Source organism: Ahaetulla prasina, chromosome 1, assembly GCF_028640845.1.
Source record: "Ahaetulla prasina isolate Xishuangbanna chromosome 1, ASM2864084v1, whole genome shotgun sequence".
NCBI classification, from domain to species: Eukaryota; Metazoa; Chordata; class Lepidosauria; order Squamata; family Colubridae; genus Ahaetulla; species Ahaetulla prasina.
The window spans coordinates 12,059,137-12,076,760 of NC_080539.1; the positions used below are offsets into that span (position 1 = coordinate 12,059,137).

At 42.4% G+C, this 17,624-nt stretch overlaps 1 protein-coding gene across 2 annotated transcripts in view; it reads left to right on the top strand.

Moving 5' to 3' along the window:
• The window catches only part of CUEDC1 (CUE domain containing 1), a 131,698-nt gene extending 118,611 nt beyond the window's left edge, over positions 1-13,087 (top strand). Inside the window, exons 9-12 of one of the 2 annotated variants that reach the window (XM_058164206.1) lie at positions 82-175; positions 1,696-1,754; positions 3,909-3,974; positions 6,386-13,087. In XM_058164206.1, coding sequence (XP_058020189.1) covers positions 82-175; positions 1,696-1,754; positions 3,909-3,973 — 218 coding nt within the window. In that variant the 3' untranslated portion in view covers position 3,974; positions 6,386-13,087. The remainder of the gene's footprint in view (positions 1-81; positions 176-1,695; positions 1,755-3,908; positions 3,975-6,385) is intronic. The other variant, XM_058164207.1, reaches the window with a different exon arrangement.
• The last annotated feature ends 4,537 nt before the right edge of the window (positions 13,088-17,624 follow it).

A 17,624-nucleotide genomic window follows, 5' to 3' on the forward strand; every position in this document is an offset into this window, starting at 1 on the left:
CTCTCACTTTGGCAGCAGGAAGCCCATGCTTGGAGATACTGCTTTTTCCTCCGCTAAAAATGCCACCGTTTTTCTTTTTAGCTACACGCAAGAAGTTGTTTGAACTTGCCAGAGCTTTCTCAGAAAAGACCAAAATGAGGAAGTCAAAAAGAAAACAGCTTTTGAAGCACCAAGTGTATCCTTTCCTGGTTGTATGAAAAGTGACCTCCTCTTGGTCTCCCAACCTGGTGATCTTGAGGATCTTCCCTGCTGTTCTTTCTTCATGAATGAGAACCTCACTCCAGGCCTTGGTGGTATGTAAAGAGACTTTAATCCAAGTGTAAAGAGAGGACTTTCCTCACGTTTTTCCCTCGTCATCCTGGCCATTGCTGAGAATTCTGGGAAATGAAGTCCACAAATGATGAACAGGAATTTGAATGCAGCATTCTTTTTTTTGTTTTTGTTTACATTTATACCCCGCCCTTCTCCGAAGACTCAGGGCGGCTTACAATGTATAAGGCAATAGTCTCATTCTATTTGTATATTCTTGACCTTTCCCCAACAGCTGCCTACCTATTGTGTTCCGGTGGCATTCAGCAATTTGGCTGATTTTCTTGGCTCTCCTCCTGCTCCAAATGGGACCAGGGATTAAAAGTCGGACCTCTATTTCTTTTGCCTAGTAACCACAGAAGCAGAACAACCAGATTCAGCTTTGTTCCATATAGCAGGGGTCTCCAATCTTGGCAACTTTACGACTTGTGGACTTCAACTCCCCAAATTCCAGCATGCGCTGGCTGAGGAATTCTGGGAGTTGAAGTCCACAAGTCGTAAAGTTGCCAAGGTTGAAGAATCCTGCCATATAGCATCAACCTTCTTAACTCTCAAGACTCTTTTTTCCACTATGTATTCAAAATGGATTGTGATTAATATAGATTTTTAGTGTCATTTTTGTATAACTTGATATTTTGAGGTTGCTGCTGTTATTAGATTATTACTGTTCAGAGTAATAATATAATACGGTGGGATGATGACATGGTTCAAAGGGGTGGGTATTCCTTCTTTCAAGAGCCAGATATGGGAATTTCATTTTAATGAGCGTTGTTGTGCATGACAATAAAGGTCATCTTATCTTGTTATCTTATCACCCAATGTCAGGGTTCCAAGTAACGCTCCCCCCCAACGAAAGAAGACTCCGAGGCTTGAAGTTCCTCAAAGTTCCATTTATTAGAGATGTCATATTGGCACATCTGGGAAAACCTGAATCTGAAAGCTTCCGGGTTTTCCCCACCCAAAAAAAGTCCAAGTCCTTTCCCATACATCCATATGCCCATCACATGGTCCAATCAATGCACCGTCCCAACTGGAGATGCCTCCCAGCCACACCCTCCAGGTGCAGGGCGAGGTGTCCTTGACTCTCTGAGAAAGGAATGTTATTATGACTACATATCACCCTTGTTCCATACAATCCCTTCTCCCAGTTTCCCACAGCAGTAAATGTGGCAGGCCTGAAGGCCCAATGCTTCCAGGCCTGACACCTACCTGGAGTGTAGACCTCCAGGAAGTGGTGTGGATGCCAGTCTCAAATCTCAGACAGGTTCATATGACCTTCTTCCAAACTTGGACTGTTTTTAAGCAGTGTTGCTCTCATTGGTTGGGAGTTTTAAGATTTCCATTTGATGTGCGGTTTGGATTATGTTCTCCTTAACGCCAATCCAGGATGGGGACTGCAGCCTCAACAGCAAACCTTCTTGATGACGTTGAAGGACATTCATGTGGTAAGAATTAGGGAGTTCAATTGGCCCAGCTCTTTAATTGTACCTTGAGTTTTGGGACCCTGAAATGATACCATTCCATTTTGCTGTGGGCCTACAAAATATAAATTCCTGCTCCAGGAGGAATGTGTGTATAAGGTGGTCTTCAACTTACAACCACAACTGAGCCCAGAATTTATGTGGCTAAGTGAAGAATTTGTTAAGTGAGTTTAGCCTCATTTTATGACTTTCCTTGCAACATTTGTTAAGTGAATCACTGCCGTTGTTAAATTAGTAACACGGTTGTTAAGTGGATCTGGCTTCCCCGTTGACTTTGCTTGTCAGAAAGTCACAAAAGGTGATCACATAACCCCGGGACACTGCGACTGTCATAAAAATGAGCCTGTTGCTAAATGCCTGAATTTTGGACAAGTGACCATTTGGATGTTGCAACAGTCTTTAAGCGTGAAAAATAGTCATAAGTCACTTTATTCAGTGCTGTTGTAACTTCAAATGGTCACTAAACAAATGGTTGTAAGTCAAGGACTACCTGTATTGTAGGAATGGAGACAACTAGGGTGATTGTCTATGGGGATTCTCAGTCATCCAGGTTATGTTGTCGCAAAGGTGTTTTTTTCAAGAAGCAACTGGACTTTCTGGTTTTCCTTTGAAGACGTTTCGCTTCTCATTCAATAAGCTTCTTCAGCTCTGACTGGAATCCTTCCATTCCGAAAGTCCTGTCAGAACTGAAGAAGCTTCTTGGATGAGAAGCGAAACGTCTTCAATGAAAAACCAAGAGAGTCCAGTTGCCTCTTGAAAAAAAGCACCTTTTGGGACATCTAGGGCAGAGGTCTCTAATCTTGGCCACTTTAAAACTTACGGACTTCAACTTCCAGAGTTCCTTAGCCAGCTTTGCTGGCTGAGGAATTCTGGGAGTTGAAGTCCACAAGTCTTAAAGTGACAAGGTTGGAGATCCCTGATCTAAGGTGATGTAAAGCTGCCAGCTATAATCAAGGGCATTGGTAGTAATGGTGTTGGGAGCTAATAATTTTATTGGAGGAGGGTGAGAAACCTTGATGTGGAATCTGGGGTGGATAAGAAAGTTGCTAGAAGTAGCAATACGGTAGCACTTAGACTTACCGTATTTTTCAGAGTATAAGACGCACCTTAGTTTTTGGGGAGGAAAATAAGAAAAAAGCTGATTGGCAGGTGAATTGGCCTCCCGGAATACCCCCAATCAGCTGTTCCCAGAGGTGAATTTTAGCAACAGGTTCCTTGGTTGTGAGCTCTGTGCCTCGCTCTTTTTTGTTTTTTTTTTTCTGCCTCTGAAACTGTTTCAGAAAAAACTTTTTTCTGCCTCTGAAAGCCTCCAAAAAAGTAGGAAAGAGAAGAGGAGGAAGAGGAAAGGAAGGAAGAGGGATAGAAGAGGGAGAAGAAAGGAGTAGGGAGGAAGGAGGAGAGGATGTAGATAAGAGACGGGGAGGATGGTTGTGGAAAGTAGAAGAAGGTAGAGAAGGGAAGAGAGTTAAAGGAAGGGGGTGGTGACCGGGTAGGTCCGATTAATTGTATATGATGGTACATTAAATAGGTTATTGGATATGAATGTTAAAATAAAACTTAAAAAAAAAATCTTTCTGATCAACGAAAGCCTCCAAAACAGAGCTTCAGAAAAAAAGCCTCTGAAGCTCTGTTTGGGAGCTTCTTTTCTGAAGCTTCTTCCAGCTTGTGAAACCTCCATTTGAGAAGCTGGATGGGGCTAACTTCGGAGTATAAGATGCATCCAGATTTTCACCCTCTTTTTTTGGGGAAAAAGGTGCGTCTTATGCTCCAAAAAATACGGTATCTGCTACACAATGCTTTACTTCGCTCTAAGCTGTTTGCAGAGTCAGCATATTATCCCCCAACAATCTGGATCCTTATTTTACCAATCTCGGAAAGAATCAACCTTGAGCCTGTCAGGATCAAACTCCTAACTGTGGGCAGAGTACGCCTGCAGTACTGCATTTTAGCCACTCTAGCACCACAGCTGTTCAGTCATCTTTATAGCTGGCCACAAGAGCAGCCAGTCTCTGATGCTGCCTTTTCCTGCCTTTGAATTGACACCGACTCTAGTCTAGTTGCAAAGTTGGGCCATTGCAGATCTGCAGGCTTCAACCATCTCCTGCCTCTGTGTTCCAGATGAGGACTGCCAAATAAGAAGAAAATTACCTGCAGCAGAAGAACCATCAAAAGAAGTACAATAAGGTAGGCTGATTTTCGTTCCAACAATCATCAATTCATTTGCTAGGTACTCTGAACAGAAATATTTAAGGCAGGGATGAAATGCTACCGGTTAAACCAAACTGATAGTGATGGTGACACATGGTTTGGAGAACCGGTAGCTACAGCAGCATGAGGCTCCGCCCACCCACCCGGACCTCGTTACTTCCTGATTTTAACCAGGAAGTAACCTTTTTTTGCCCTCTGTGCATGCGCAGAAGGCTTTGCCCATGTGCAGAGGGTCCAAGCGCACATGTGATGCATGTGTGCACACACACACGCGCAAAGCGAGCTCACACATGTGGAACGCGCACTTCCGAACCGGAGGGAAGGTAAATAGATTTCACTCCTGATTCAAGGTTATTGCTGTTTACCAAGACCAAGCAGCATTCAAAAATGTCATTAATAATATGTTCTTTTAATTTAAAATTAAAACAGGGCAGCTATAATTAATAGAAATAGTTGAGGTTGCTAGCTAGTTAGTGGGAATGGAGAAGAGTTTAAAAAACGATGATCTTAAGCAAGCTTTTGCCCTGAATTTATATTTATACAATCCTTGGTTGTATAAAAAGAGGCTAGAATTAAAATCACGTGAAATATTAGTACTGCTTTATAAATCCTTAGTAAGGCCACACCTGGAATACTGCATCCAGTTTTGGTCACCGCCTTACAAAAAAGATGTTGAGACTTTGGAAAAAGTGCAAAGAAGAGCAATTAAGGTAATTAAAGGCCTGGAGACTAAAACATACGAAGAATGGTTGTAGGATTTGGGTTTGGCTAGTCTAGAGAAAAGAAGGACTAGGGAGGACATGATAACAGTTTCTCAGTGTTTGAGGGGATATCACAACTTAATTTCCAAAGCACCAGAAGACAAGACAAGAAACAATGGATGGAAACTAATCAAAGAGAGAAGCAACCTGGAATTAAGGAGAAACCTCCTAACAGTGAGGACAATTAACCAATGGAACAGCTTGCCACCTGAAGTACCCCAGTAATGGGTGCTCCATTACTGAAAGTTTTTGAGAAGAGACTGGACAGTCACTTGTCTTAAATTGTATAGAGTATAGAAGATCCCTTCCTGCTCTATTCTGATTAATTGGCCTCTAGTTTTTCTGGTCCTACACTACCTGTCTAGATCCAGTACATGTTGTTGTTGCTCAGTGTGAAGATATGTGGAATTGTGCTGCTTTTTAAAAATGTTGTCATGCCCATGTTGGAAGAGGCAGGATCAAAAAGCAGTGATGATAACAACAAGAGGAAATGGAACCTCTAAGTTCCAACTACTAGGTGATAGCAGCTCCCTGGTCTGGACTCATCTTCAAAAGATATGCAGAGTGTAATTGACTAATAGAGGGACGCGGTGGCTCAGTGGCTAAGACGCTGAGCTTGTCAGTCGAAAAGGTCGGCAGTTCAGCGGTTCAAATCCCTAGTACCACATAATGGGGTGAGCTCCTGTGACTTGTCCCAGCTTCTGCCAACCTAGCAGTTCGAAAGCACGTAAAAAATGCAAGTAGAAAAATAGGGACGATCTTTGGTGGGAAAATAACAGTGTTCCGTGCGCCTTTGGCCTTTAGTCATGGCGGCCACATGACCACGGAGACGTCTTTGGACAGCGCTGGCTCTTTGGCTTTGAAACAGAGATGAGCATCGCCCCCTGGAGTCGGGAATGACTAGCACATATTTTTATTTTATTTATTTGATTTTTATTTGATATGTGCGAGGGGAACCTTTACCTTTACCTGGCTAATCCTTGAATAGGAGAACACAAGGAAATCCAAGAATGGACTTTTTAAAAAAGCAGCTAAATAGGAACCAGTGTCAAACCGTGTTGTATTGTTACCAAGAAAACAGCTGGGAGGAGATTTTATCTTCCTCCAGTTCCTCTTTGCACAGAGTTAAGAAGGATACCTTTCTCTAAATTCTGGTAGTCCTCAACTTACAATAGTTCATTTAGTGACTGTTTGAAGCTACTAAAAAAAGCGACTTATGTCTGTTTTTCACAATTACAATCGTTGCAGCAACCCTGTGGTCATGTGATCAAAATTCAGACTCTTGGCAACTTGACTCATATTTATGACGGTTACAGTGTCTGGGGATCACATGACTTCCTGTTGCCATCTTCTGACAAGCCAAGTCAATGGGGAAGCCAGATTCACTTAACAACCATGTTTCCAACTTAACAACTGCAAGTGATTCACTTAACAGTTGTGGCAAAAAAGGTCGCAAAATGGGGAGGGAACTCACTTAACAACCGTCTGGCTGAGACTTCCAAAGCTGGCTGAGGAATTCTGGGAGTTGAAGTCCACAAGTCTTAATATTGCCAAGGTTAGAGACCCCTGTTATAAAGCACTCAAGCTTTTATTAATATTCCCATATTTCTCTTTTTTCTTTTCTAGATCCAGAACTGGCAACGGGGAGGGTGGGGGGAAAGCCAAATAAGATGAGAAACCATGATGATTAAAAGGGAATATGTTTTTTATGCTGGTGACTTTATTCCGGAACGATCCGAGGCTTCTCCAAGTTCAACCAGACGGGAACATGAAGGCACCTTTTGATTTTTTTTTTAATCCTGTGACTAAGAATTTGGGTCTTACTCTTCCATCTTTTTTCAACTCTGAGGAATCCAGCTCCCCACCACCACCCAAAAATGGGGGGGGGGGGAGAGAGAGAACTGACAACTGACCTAATCTTTTATACACCAATCTTTGAAGCTGGATAATGATTAATCTGTCATCGAACGTGGTTCAGATGTTTGAAAGAAGTCACACCATTGTTCTGTTGGAAGAAATATCCATCTGGGTTCAGTTCCAAGTGGGGGAAAAGACACTGGCAACATGGAGACTGCTTGGAAAGATGGTTTAATGGTGGTCACATGTTCAAGGCGTTGGGTGAAGAACCAGAGAGGAAAGGAGAAGAAGAGAAGAAGGGCAGAAGGGCAGAAGAGAGACAAGATGCTGAGTGTCTGAGTTTATACTCTCTGTAGGGCCCCACCTTGGTGTTTCCTGTTCCTGTATAAGAAATGTACCCTGATTGGTTGTCAAACTCCCAGATGGTCCAGGGGTCTTAGCTAACGTTGTAGGTTGTCTCTCAAGCTTGCTTGAGCCTTGCCATGTGGTGAGTTTCTGTTGCTAGATGAATCCTATTGTGTTGCAGATGATGGTCCGTTGACAAAGGTGGGGGGACTGAGTAAGCTTGGCTGAAGCCTTAATGGCCCATTGACAAAGGTATGAGGAGGCAGGAAGCTGCTTTGTCTTTAAAACAGGTTTCTCCATTTCTCATCTATTCAATATCCTCCAAAATATTTCATTCTTCTAGGAGAGGGGTGAGGGCTAACTTCCTACAGTTCCAAAGTGGTTTGTGGCTGGTGTTTTTGAGCCATGACTTTTCAACGGACGGATACTTGTGCCCTTTACATCCAGGTAGAGGATGGCCCTCCAGTTTTTGCTGTATTGTGGATGATGATTTTTACTATAATTATATAATTATTGCTGCTAATAGAAAAGAAACCTGAATCGTGCTATTTGAGTGTGATAATCAGAATAATATAATTTTTCCCCCCTCCACGAAAAAGTGTTCCTGCAGATCCGTTCCACAATCAGAGGCAGTTCATGATAGATATTATTTTCCCCTTTTCAGGGTTGTCTGTGGGAGAGGGGGTCAAAAAAGTCAAGGCAGCACCTACAAACGTGTTAAAAACTCAAAATATTTTCTTTAATCAAGTTTTACAAAACACAGTCAATCCAACACAAATTAATAAAGAGCAGAAAAGGAAGGAAGGAAGGAAGGAAGGAAGGAAGAAAGAAAGAAAGGGAAAAAGAAAGAGTTCTGATTTCTTTGTATTCCTTTGCAGCAAATATAAATACAGTTACAAAATTACTCCACGATTAAAAAAAACCTCTCATTTTTATTATTCATTTCCCCCCCTAATCATCATTACCGCAAATCATAAGTGCATTTTCCCCCCTGCTTTATGCAAAAAGTCTATAAGGTTATCCAGTTGATCATAAATGTTGATATTGTTTTTTTTCCACTAATCAAAGAGGTTAATTTAACCATCTACGCAAGTTCTATCAACTTCACCCATCATTCTTCTGTTGTAGGTACCATTGTGGTGAGCCTATCCATTTTTCAGCATAGAATAATCTTGCCAGAGTTGTCATAAATGATAAAAAGTCCCTTCCTGCCGTTCACGTTTCCAGCAAAGATTCAAAGTATCTTTATACATTCTAGACCAGGGGGTCTCCAACCTTGGCAACTTTAAGCCTGGCGGACTTCAACTCCCAGAATGCCCCAGTCAGCAAATCTGGCTGGGACATTCTGGGATTTGAAGTCCTCCAGGCTTAAAGTTACCAAGATTGGAGACCCCTGTTCTAGACAGTTTCTCTGGCGACAAATACCGGTGATAACATCATTTCATAAAAATTCCCTTTAAGGTTAGAGAGCATAATGTAGAATTCGAATCCTTTCAACCACCTATTTTCCTATTGGTCCATTTGTACCTTAGTTATAACCAATTTCCTAGCCTAATTTATCATACATTCTTTCAGTTCTGCTCATATTTCAGCAAATGTTTATAATTTCGGCAGTAACATGTTCGTCGCCGGTATAGAATTCTAATTCAAATTCAGTCTTGCTTTGTTCAAAACCGTAAAATCGTTTATCCACTTTAAACCTTTCTGTGAATTGTATAGAAGAAAACCATTGGGAAGCATATCCGTCTCTTGTTAAATCTCTTTGATTTCAATTTTCACAAGAAAATTTCAGTACATTTGGAAGGTTAGCCGTTTATGTTTATTCAGCATTTTTCCTTTACAAAATGCTTCTGGGTGCTGACAAGCTCCAACTTTTTTACATGTAAAAGAAGTTGGATTCTGATCTCATGTTGGTGGATGCCATATTGACATTTTTGACCTCCTGGGACATTTCGTGCTGTCATTGTTCCTGGTGTCTCTCAGCCCAACTTGGATTCCCTCCCATAATTTGATTACGTGCAGCCCCTCTGATAACTTTGTATTCCTTGCATTGCTGGAAAAGAGAACCGGGTTGAAAAATAAGAATGGTGTGAAAACTTATATTCTATATATTGTCCTTTTCCCATTTCTGTGAATTCAGTGTCTCTTATAGTTCTCATGACATATGCCCTTAGTCTTGTCCAGTGGTGGGTTTCAAATTTTTTTGCTACCGGTTCGGTGGCCATGGCTAGGTGGGGTGGGGGCATGTGACTGAGTGGGCATGGCCAACTTGACATCACTTATGCCCACTCAGTCACATGACACCCCCCACCTAGCCACACCCACAGGAAAAAGTAGGAAATTTTTTGGAATTTCCACCTATCTATCCCCACCCTCCCTTTGCCAGTCGCCCCCGTTTCCCCTCCTTTAGTGGCCCCGGCCCTAGCCCCGCTTCCTCCCCCACCACTGTCTCTTTGTTCGGGCTGTTTACCTTCCGCGGCGGCTGGTCTGGAGTCTGGAAGGCAAGCTGACCGGAGTTTTCGGCAGACCCCAGCCAGCCGCCGCTGCTGGAAAGTGGCTGGCAAAGAAGCGCCCCAGCAGACCTCTGAAAAGTACCAGAGGTCGTGGAAAAAGCTGCTGCCGTCACCGCCATGTTCTTTTCATCGCCATGTGGACTTGCAAGGCGATGGGATGTGCATGCGCGAAGAACATGGTGGCGACGAGCATGGGCGGGGTGAGCGAGTGGCGACTGGGGGACCAGTTCAGGGGCATGGCCAGTCGGCCATCGCTACCGGTTCGGCGACCTTGGCCAAATTTCCACCAACGGTTCGCGTGAACTGGTGGGAACCAGCTGAATACCACTTCTTGTCTTGTCCTACCCTTGCTGAGATGGTTTAGTAACTTGGGGCTAAGCTTTGTTGGAGAAGGACGGACTACACTAGTCCTTGTTAGTTGAGACTGGCAACTAGGTGCCCACCTATGTTTTTGAAATAAGGGAATCCCTTTTTTTTAAAGTGACTTTTTAAAGTTTACTTTTAAAGTAAACTCTCTCGACTTTTTTTTATAACTACATAGATAAAAGCACAAGGATGCACATTGGCCTGTTAAATGTAGGCAGCAGCTTAATTGATTGCAGCTGAAGGGTGGAGTTAATACTAACGGTAGGACCCGTATTGGAAGCCTTGAAAAAAGCCATCAATTTCTGGGCTCATGCATTTATGCTAAATCGATATCTCTCAAACTCAGCAACTTGGTATGTGGACTTCAACTCCCAGAATTCCTCAGCCAGGATAGCATAGCTGGCTGGGGAATTCTGGGAGTTGAAGTCCACGTATCTTAAAGATTGCTGAGGTTCAGAAATATTATGCTCATCTTTAGTCTTATGGAGATTCTCAGTCATCCAGGTCGTGGTTGTCCGAAAAGTGCTTTTGTTTTCAAGAGGCAACTGGATCTTCTGTTTTTTCTTTGAAGACGTTTCGCTTCTCCTCCAAGAAGCTTCTTCATTCCAAGAAGCTTCTGAAGAGCTGAAGAAGCTTCTTGGAGGAGAAGCGAAACGTCTTCAAAGGAAAACCAGAAAGTCCAATTGCCTCTTGAAAAAAGCACCTTTGGGTTGCTCACTTTTAGCTTGCCTAACCTTGCTATACTGAATAAACTGAATAAAACCATGAAGTATAAAATAGAGAGTAATTGGATTCAGGCAAGCTACTGAGTCAAAAGCAGTCAAGCATCTGCTGGGTGAATCATGCCATGAGCGTATTTTAGGAGAAAATTGGTAATACTTGGGGGGGATTTGAAAGCTGCTTTGCTGTTTCCATCCCTAGCGATGACAGGCGAAGGTAGCAAAGCTGCCTGTTTCCCGATGTTGGTCTGTTTTGATCATGTGTCTAATGCATAGGTTTGAGTATGAGCGAAAGGATTCTATATACTGTATATGTTCAGTCATTTGGGGCATATCTGCTCTTGGAGTAAAATCTACCAACAAGGAGAATTGTTGTAGAAGGAAATAAAATGCGTGCAAATGCAGATTCAAGTAGTCCTTGACTTATGACCGCAACTGGGACCAGAATTTCCATTGCTAAGCAAGGTGATCCTTAAGTGAGTTGCGCCTGATTCTACAACCTCTTTTGCCACGGTTGTTAAGCAAATCATTGCGGCTGTTAAGCGAATCTGGCTTCCTCTGTCAGCTTTGCTTTTCGGAAACCAGCTGGGAAGTTCGCAAATGTTGATCACATGATCCCAGGATGCTGCAGCTATCATGAATACGTGCCAGCGGCCAAGCGTCTGAATTTTGATCATGTGTAGTCGTAAGTGTGAGGACTGATTGTAAGTCACCTTTTTTTCACTGCCGTTGTAATTTTGAAGAGTTGGTAAACAAATGGTTGCAAGTCAAGGACTACCTGTACTTTTCAGGACTTCTCTGCCCAGGTCTCCTGGCATTTTAAAAATATCGGTTCATTTATAGTTGCGGCCTCTGCGATAGCTGGACCTGTGGCAGAGGGCTCCTGAGCATGCTAAGAGTTACCTCTCTGTTACTAATGCACTTGCCTACACCAAAATGCCCAGCAATAGATGCGAAACTTTGTAAAATGTTACTCAAGCTTTTTGTGATTAATTTTTTACTCGGGGAGAACGGGATGTAAAGAAACCAGCAGGCAAATTTCTTGGTCTGTTAGGATGGCTTCCCATAAGCCTCACTGGAGTTTTATAGATGCAAGATTTTGCTTTGCTATCCGTACACGACAAGGTTTAATTGGAAGCCAATCCCTGCCTCACAGTTTGGAAGAGAATCGGACAATGCGTACGGTTCTCTGTTTGGCGTATTATTGGGATTTCCGCCCCGCCCCCCCCTTAAGAGGCTTATGAAAATCAGGCCAAGCCTATATATATCCATGTTGCTCTAAAAGAATTGGAAAATTCTCTGAGGCTTAAGCCTAGCTGGTGCTGGGAAATCCTGAATGATTCTTTTTTATGCTTTCCAGGTCAGGATTTTAAAAAAACGTTGTTATTATTATTATTATTATTATTGAAAAACATCAGTGCATCTTGGGAAAAAGGGAATTTTTTTACTCTGGGGTTCCATTTTAGCTTCCAGGCTGTTATGAAGTCTGGAGAAAACAACCTTGCTTGCAAAATAAATTGCGAACAGGGAAGGCAACTACCTGGGCAGACAGTTGATTATTAATACCCTACCAATCCAGGTTCCTAGGTTTAGGGTACTTAGTCTTTGCCCTCAGAGCAAGTTAGTTGTTTAGCCAGAACTGGAAAGAAAAGCATCCATAAAACTAGAAAGCTCTTGTGTTCACACCACTTCTCTCCGCTGTTCCTTAACTGAAAATACCGGGTAATTTTCTACTTTTATTGCGACCCTGGGGTTTTTCCTGGATGCTTGGGAAGAACCAAATGGCCAGAATTAGATTCTGTTGCACAAGCATTTCACAGAAATCCCAGAACGGAAAGCAGCGGCCATTTCTCGCTCCCGTTTCCCTAAAATTAACCCACATATATACATATTTTTTGCTATGCCAGCCTTCCCCGCATTAGCAAGATGGGATGCTCTTATAAGCTTTACCAAAACTGCTTGTACTGCTGTTGCATTGCGTAAAAGCAAAGTTTGGACACCTTTTGTAAAAAAAAAAAAAAAGGGGGGGGGGATTATTGTCTCCGTGTACAGATTCTCAGAAAGCTTCCTGCCAGTACTTCTTGTTCAGCTTTGGAAGCGGTCTGGAAAAGAACAGTTTGGCTCCGAGCCTTTGGCCATTCCCGTTAATGATATCCATGGAACAATTTTGTTAGGATGGTACAGTAAATGCTTTTTGTTCAGTTTCTCATATTCTCTCTCCCCTCACACCCTCCATAAATGTGTTTTCAGGGCTACAAAGACCAGCTCCCAAAAGTTTAGGGTTCCTCCCCCTCCCCCGCCCTATATCAAAAAATTGTATAATCCATGACAGTAATGTTTGTATTGGTTTTCTCTTCAGGAAAAAAAAGAGACAACCAAAGTGGGTGGGTGGGAGAATAAAACACATGAGAGACGTTTGTGATGTTTGTGAATGTTGGTCTTTTAGAAATTTATTTCCATACATACTTTTTTCTTAAAAGATGTTTAATATTAATTCGTATAATAAACTCATGTTGTACTCTCTTAAACTTTCCGCTTTGCGAGGCTTCTGCTGTCGTTTGTGGGCCGCCTGGCAGTGAATTGAATGCCAATAAAACTTATTGATCAAAAGTCAACACAGTTCTAGGCTGCATAAACAGAAGGATAGAATCAAGATCATGTGAAGTATTAATACCACTTTATAACGCCTTGGTAAGGCCACACTTGGAATATTGCATCCAGTTTTGGTCACCACGATATAAAAAAAGATGTTGAGACTAGAAAGAATGCAGAGAAGATGATTAGGGGACTGGAGGCTAAAATATATGAAGAACGGTTGCTGGAGTTGAGTATGTCTAGTCTAGTGAAAAGAAGGACATGAAAGCAGTCTTCCAATATGTCTATGAAAATTTTCAATCATCCAGGTCATGGTTGTCCCAGAGGTACTTTTTCAAGAGGCAACTGGATTTTCTGGTTTTTCTTTGAAGACATTTTGCTTCTCATCCAAGAAGCTTCTTCAGCTCTGAAGAAGAAAAACCAGAAAGTCTAGTTGCCTCTTGAAAAAGGCAACCTTTGGGAGTGTTCCAAGATTTGAGGCTGCTTCAAAGAGGGGGTCAACTTATTTTTCCAAAGCACCTGAAGGCAAGAGAAGAACAATGGGTGGAAACTAATCAAGGAGAGAAGCAACCTAGAATTAAGGAAAAGTTTCCTAACAATTAAAACAATCAGTGGAACGACTTGCCTCCAGAAGTTGTGGGTGCTCCAACATTGGAGGTTTTTAAGAAGAGACTGGACAGCCATTTGTCTGAAATGGTATAGAGTCTTCTGCTTGAGCAGGGGGTTGGACTAGAAGATCTCCAAGGTCCCTTCCAACTCTGTTATTCTGTTTAGTCACTACAATTTCCAACATTTCAGCTACTGGAAGTGCCTAATGGGAATTATGAAGGTTATAGACCCTCATATTTTTTGGCAGCCCCAGTGCGGGGAAGACTGCTCTAAAATACAGCAGGCTTCATTATCTTCTGTGGTATATTTAATTTAACCTACTTTCTATTAATGCATTGACTCTTCACAAAATGACCTGATTCACATATCATGCAATCTATGGTTTGCTTAAATGCTATTTTCTTTCAATAAATCAGGTTTGGCTGGATTTGTATAACAAATTATACCAAAATCAAATCAGACGCATTTTGGCTTAGGAATTATAATTACATAGATTCCCTCTTAGCCCTATTTTACTGATGAAGGGTTTTTGGAAACTCAAAAACACACTATTTAGCTTCATAAGGAAATTATGAGTTTGATAAATATGTTGCTTTCTGTCTCCCTTTCAGTCAATATGCTGCTTTTGGTGTTTATCCTAAGTATGCTTATTTTAAAGCAGGGGTATCCAACCTCAGCAATTTTACAACCTGTGGAGTTGAGCTCCCAGAATTCTTCAGTCAACTGGGGAATTCTGGGAGTTGAGGTCCGTAAGTCTTAAAACTTGCCAAGGTTAAACATCCCTGTTCTAAAGGAACTTTTTATGTTTAATGGAGCCTTACAACTTTCACTAAACCAGTTGGGTTCTTCTTGGGCCTATGTTTACAGATAATCCTCGGGTAACAACGGCAATTTGAGACCAGAATTATTGTTGCTAAGCGATGTGTTCATAAAGAACAGTGTCATGTGCTTAGTAATGGTACTTCTGGACTTTCCGTTGTGGTTGTTAAGGGAATCCCACACCTTCATTAAATGAGAACGTCATGTGGCTGCCATTCACGATTTCCTACAGGCTTCCCCATTGAGTCTACTTGTGAGAAGCTGAAAAAGATTGACAATGGTGACCACATGCCATGGTGTGCTGTCATGTTGTAATTGTGAGCCAGGCACTGAGTCCTGGATCATGGTCACGTGCAGCAGTGGGATTCAATTAATTTAACAACCAGTTCTCTGCCCTAATGATTTCTTCCAACAACCAGTTCACCAAACTGCTCATAAAGTTAACAACCGGCTCTCCCGAAGTGGTGCGAACTGGCTGAATCCCACCACTGGTCACGTGTCTGCAGTGATGCTGCGACTCCAAAGACTGTTGTAAGTATCACTCATTTACGGCTGCCACAAGCCTGATTGCTAAACGAGTAGTTGTTAAGCAAGAACTGTCCATATTTATTACCAAATCTGTGGCAGCAGCATACAACACCAATTCCTAACAAACAGGAAGCAGCAGGTGAAGCTAAGCAAGATCACATCAAATACCTGTACAATTAGCACAGGGCCCCCCCCCCAAGGCTGTGTGCTCTCCCCACTTCTCTCTGTATACCAATGACTGCATCTCCAATGATCCATCTGTTAAGCTACTGAAGTTCGCAGATGACACAACAGTGATTGGTCTCATTCGAGACAATGACGAATCCGCATATAGACGAGAGGTCGAACGACTAGCCTTGTGGTGCAACCAAAACAATCTGGAACTGAACACACTCAAAACCGTAGAAATGGTGGTAGACTTTAGGAAAAACCCTTCCATACTTCCACCTCTCACAATACTTGACAACACAGTATCAACAGTAGAAACCTTCAAATTTCTGGGTTCTATCATATCGCAAGATCTCAAATGGACAGCTAACATCAAAAACATCATTAAAAAAGGACAACAAAGAATGTTCTTTCTGCGCCAACTCAGTAAGCTCAAACTGCCCAAGGAGCTGCTGATCCAGTTCTACAGAGGAATTATTGAGTCTGTCATTTGCACCTCTATAACTGTCTGGTTCGGTTCTGCAACCCAACAAGAAAAACATAGACTTCAGAGGATAATTAGAACTGCAGAAAAAATAATTGCTACCAACCTGCCTTCCATTGAGGACCTGTATACTGCACGAATCAAGAAGAGGGCCGTGAAAATATTTGCAGATCCCTCACATCCTGGACATAAACTGTTTCAACTCCTACCCTCAAAACGACGCTATAGAGCACTGCACACCAGAACAACTAGACACAAGAACAGTTTTTTCCCGAAGGCCATCACTCTGCTAAACAAATAATTCCCTCAACACTGTCAGACTGTTTACTGAATCTGCACTACTATTAATCGTTTCATAGTTCCCATCACCAATCTCTTTCCACTTATGACTGTATGATTATAACTTGTTGCTGGCAATCCTTATGATTTATATTGATATATTGACCATCAATTGAGTTGTAAATGTTGTACCTTGATGAACGTATCTTTTCTTTTATGTACACTGAGAGCATATGCACCAAGACAAATTCCTTGTGTGTCCAATCACACTTGGCCAATAAAATTCTATTCTATTCAATCACTGTAACCATCAATTTAAAACAATAAAAACCAACAACACCTTACAATAAAACCATCTAAAACCTGACAAGAAGATAAAGTGTCCTTTAAAATGAAAAACTAATTAATTGAACGGAGGTTTAAGGTTTCTTCTGAAAGCAAAGAAGGTCAAGATCACAGAATAGGTGTGACCACAAAGAAGGACCTCACTTCAGGGGTGAAATTTCAGCAGGTTCTGACAGGTTCTGCAGAACCAGTAGCGGAAATTTTGAGTAGTTCGGAGAACCGGCAAATTTCACCTCTGGCTGGCCCCAGAGTGGGGTGGGAATGGAGATTATGCAATATCCTTCCCCCAGGAGTGGGGTGGGAACGGGGATTTTGTAGTATCCTTCCCTTCAAGTAGGGTGGGAATGGGGATTTTGTAGTATCCTTCCCCCAGGAGTGGGATGGAAATGGAGATTGTGCAGTATCCTTCCCCTGCCACACCCACCAAGCCATACCACGCCCACCATGCCACACCCACAGAACTGGTAGTAAAAAAATGTGAATCCCACCACTGCCTCACTTATTTTAATTTAGCCTACTATCTGGATGAAGAACAGTTTGGTGTAGTGGTTCAAGGCACCAGGCTAGAAACTGGGTGACTGGGAGTTCTAGTCCTGCCCACCTCACTTCCTTAGTCACAAAAACGTTGGGTGAATTTGGGCCAGTCTCACTTCCTTGGCCCCAGAAAGAAGGCAAGGGCAAGCTACTTCTGAAAATCTTGCCAAGAAAACTACAAAAACTCAAAAACACACACCTACACATACTTCTCTGGAAAGCACCCAGAAAATGTTCTGCCTAAAATGGATCCTCCTACAGTCAGCCAAAGTCCAAAGCATGCAGTTTCTTTTTAAAGCAAGCATTTTGTATTTGGCTCAGAAAGGAGTGAGAAGCAAATTCAGATCAGATGTCACAGCATCCCCATGAGAGAGGTCCAGTCAAAAGTGTGTCTGCTGGTTTTGGTTCCCCCTGCAGCTTCCATAAAGTGGATAGTGGATCACAGACATCGAGACTCTAGAAAGAGTGCAGAGAAGAGCATTGATTAGATGATTAGGGGGCTGGGAGCTAAAACATAAAGAACGGTTGCTGGAATTGACTTTGTTGTTGTTAGTTGTGAAGTCGTGTCCAACCTATCGCGACCCCGTGGACAACATTCCTCCAGGCCTTCCTGTCCTCTTCCATCCTCTGGAGTCCATTTAAGCTCCCGCCTACTGCTTCAGTGACTCCATCCAGCCACCTCGTTCTCTTTCGTCCCGTTCTTC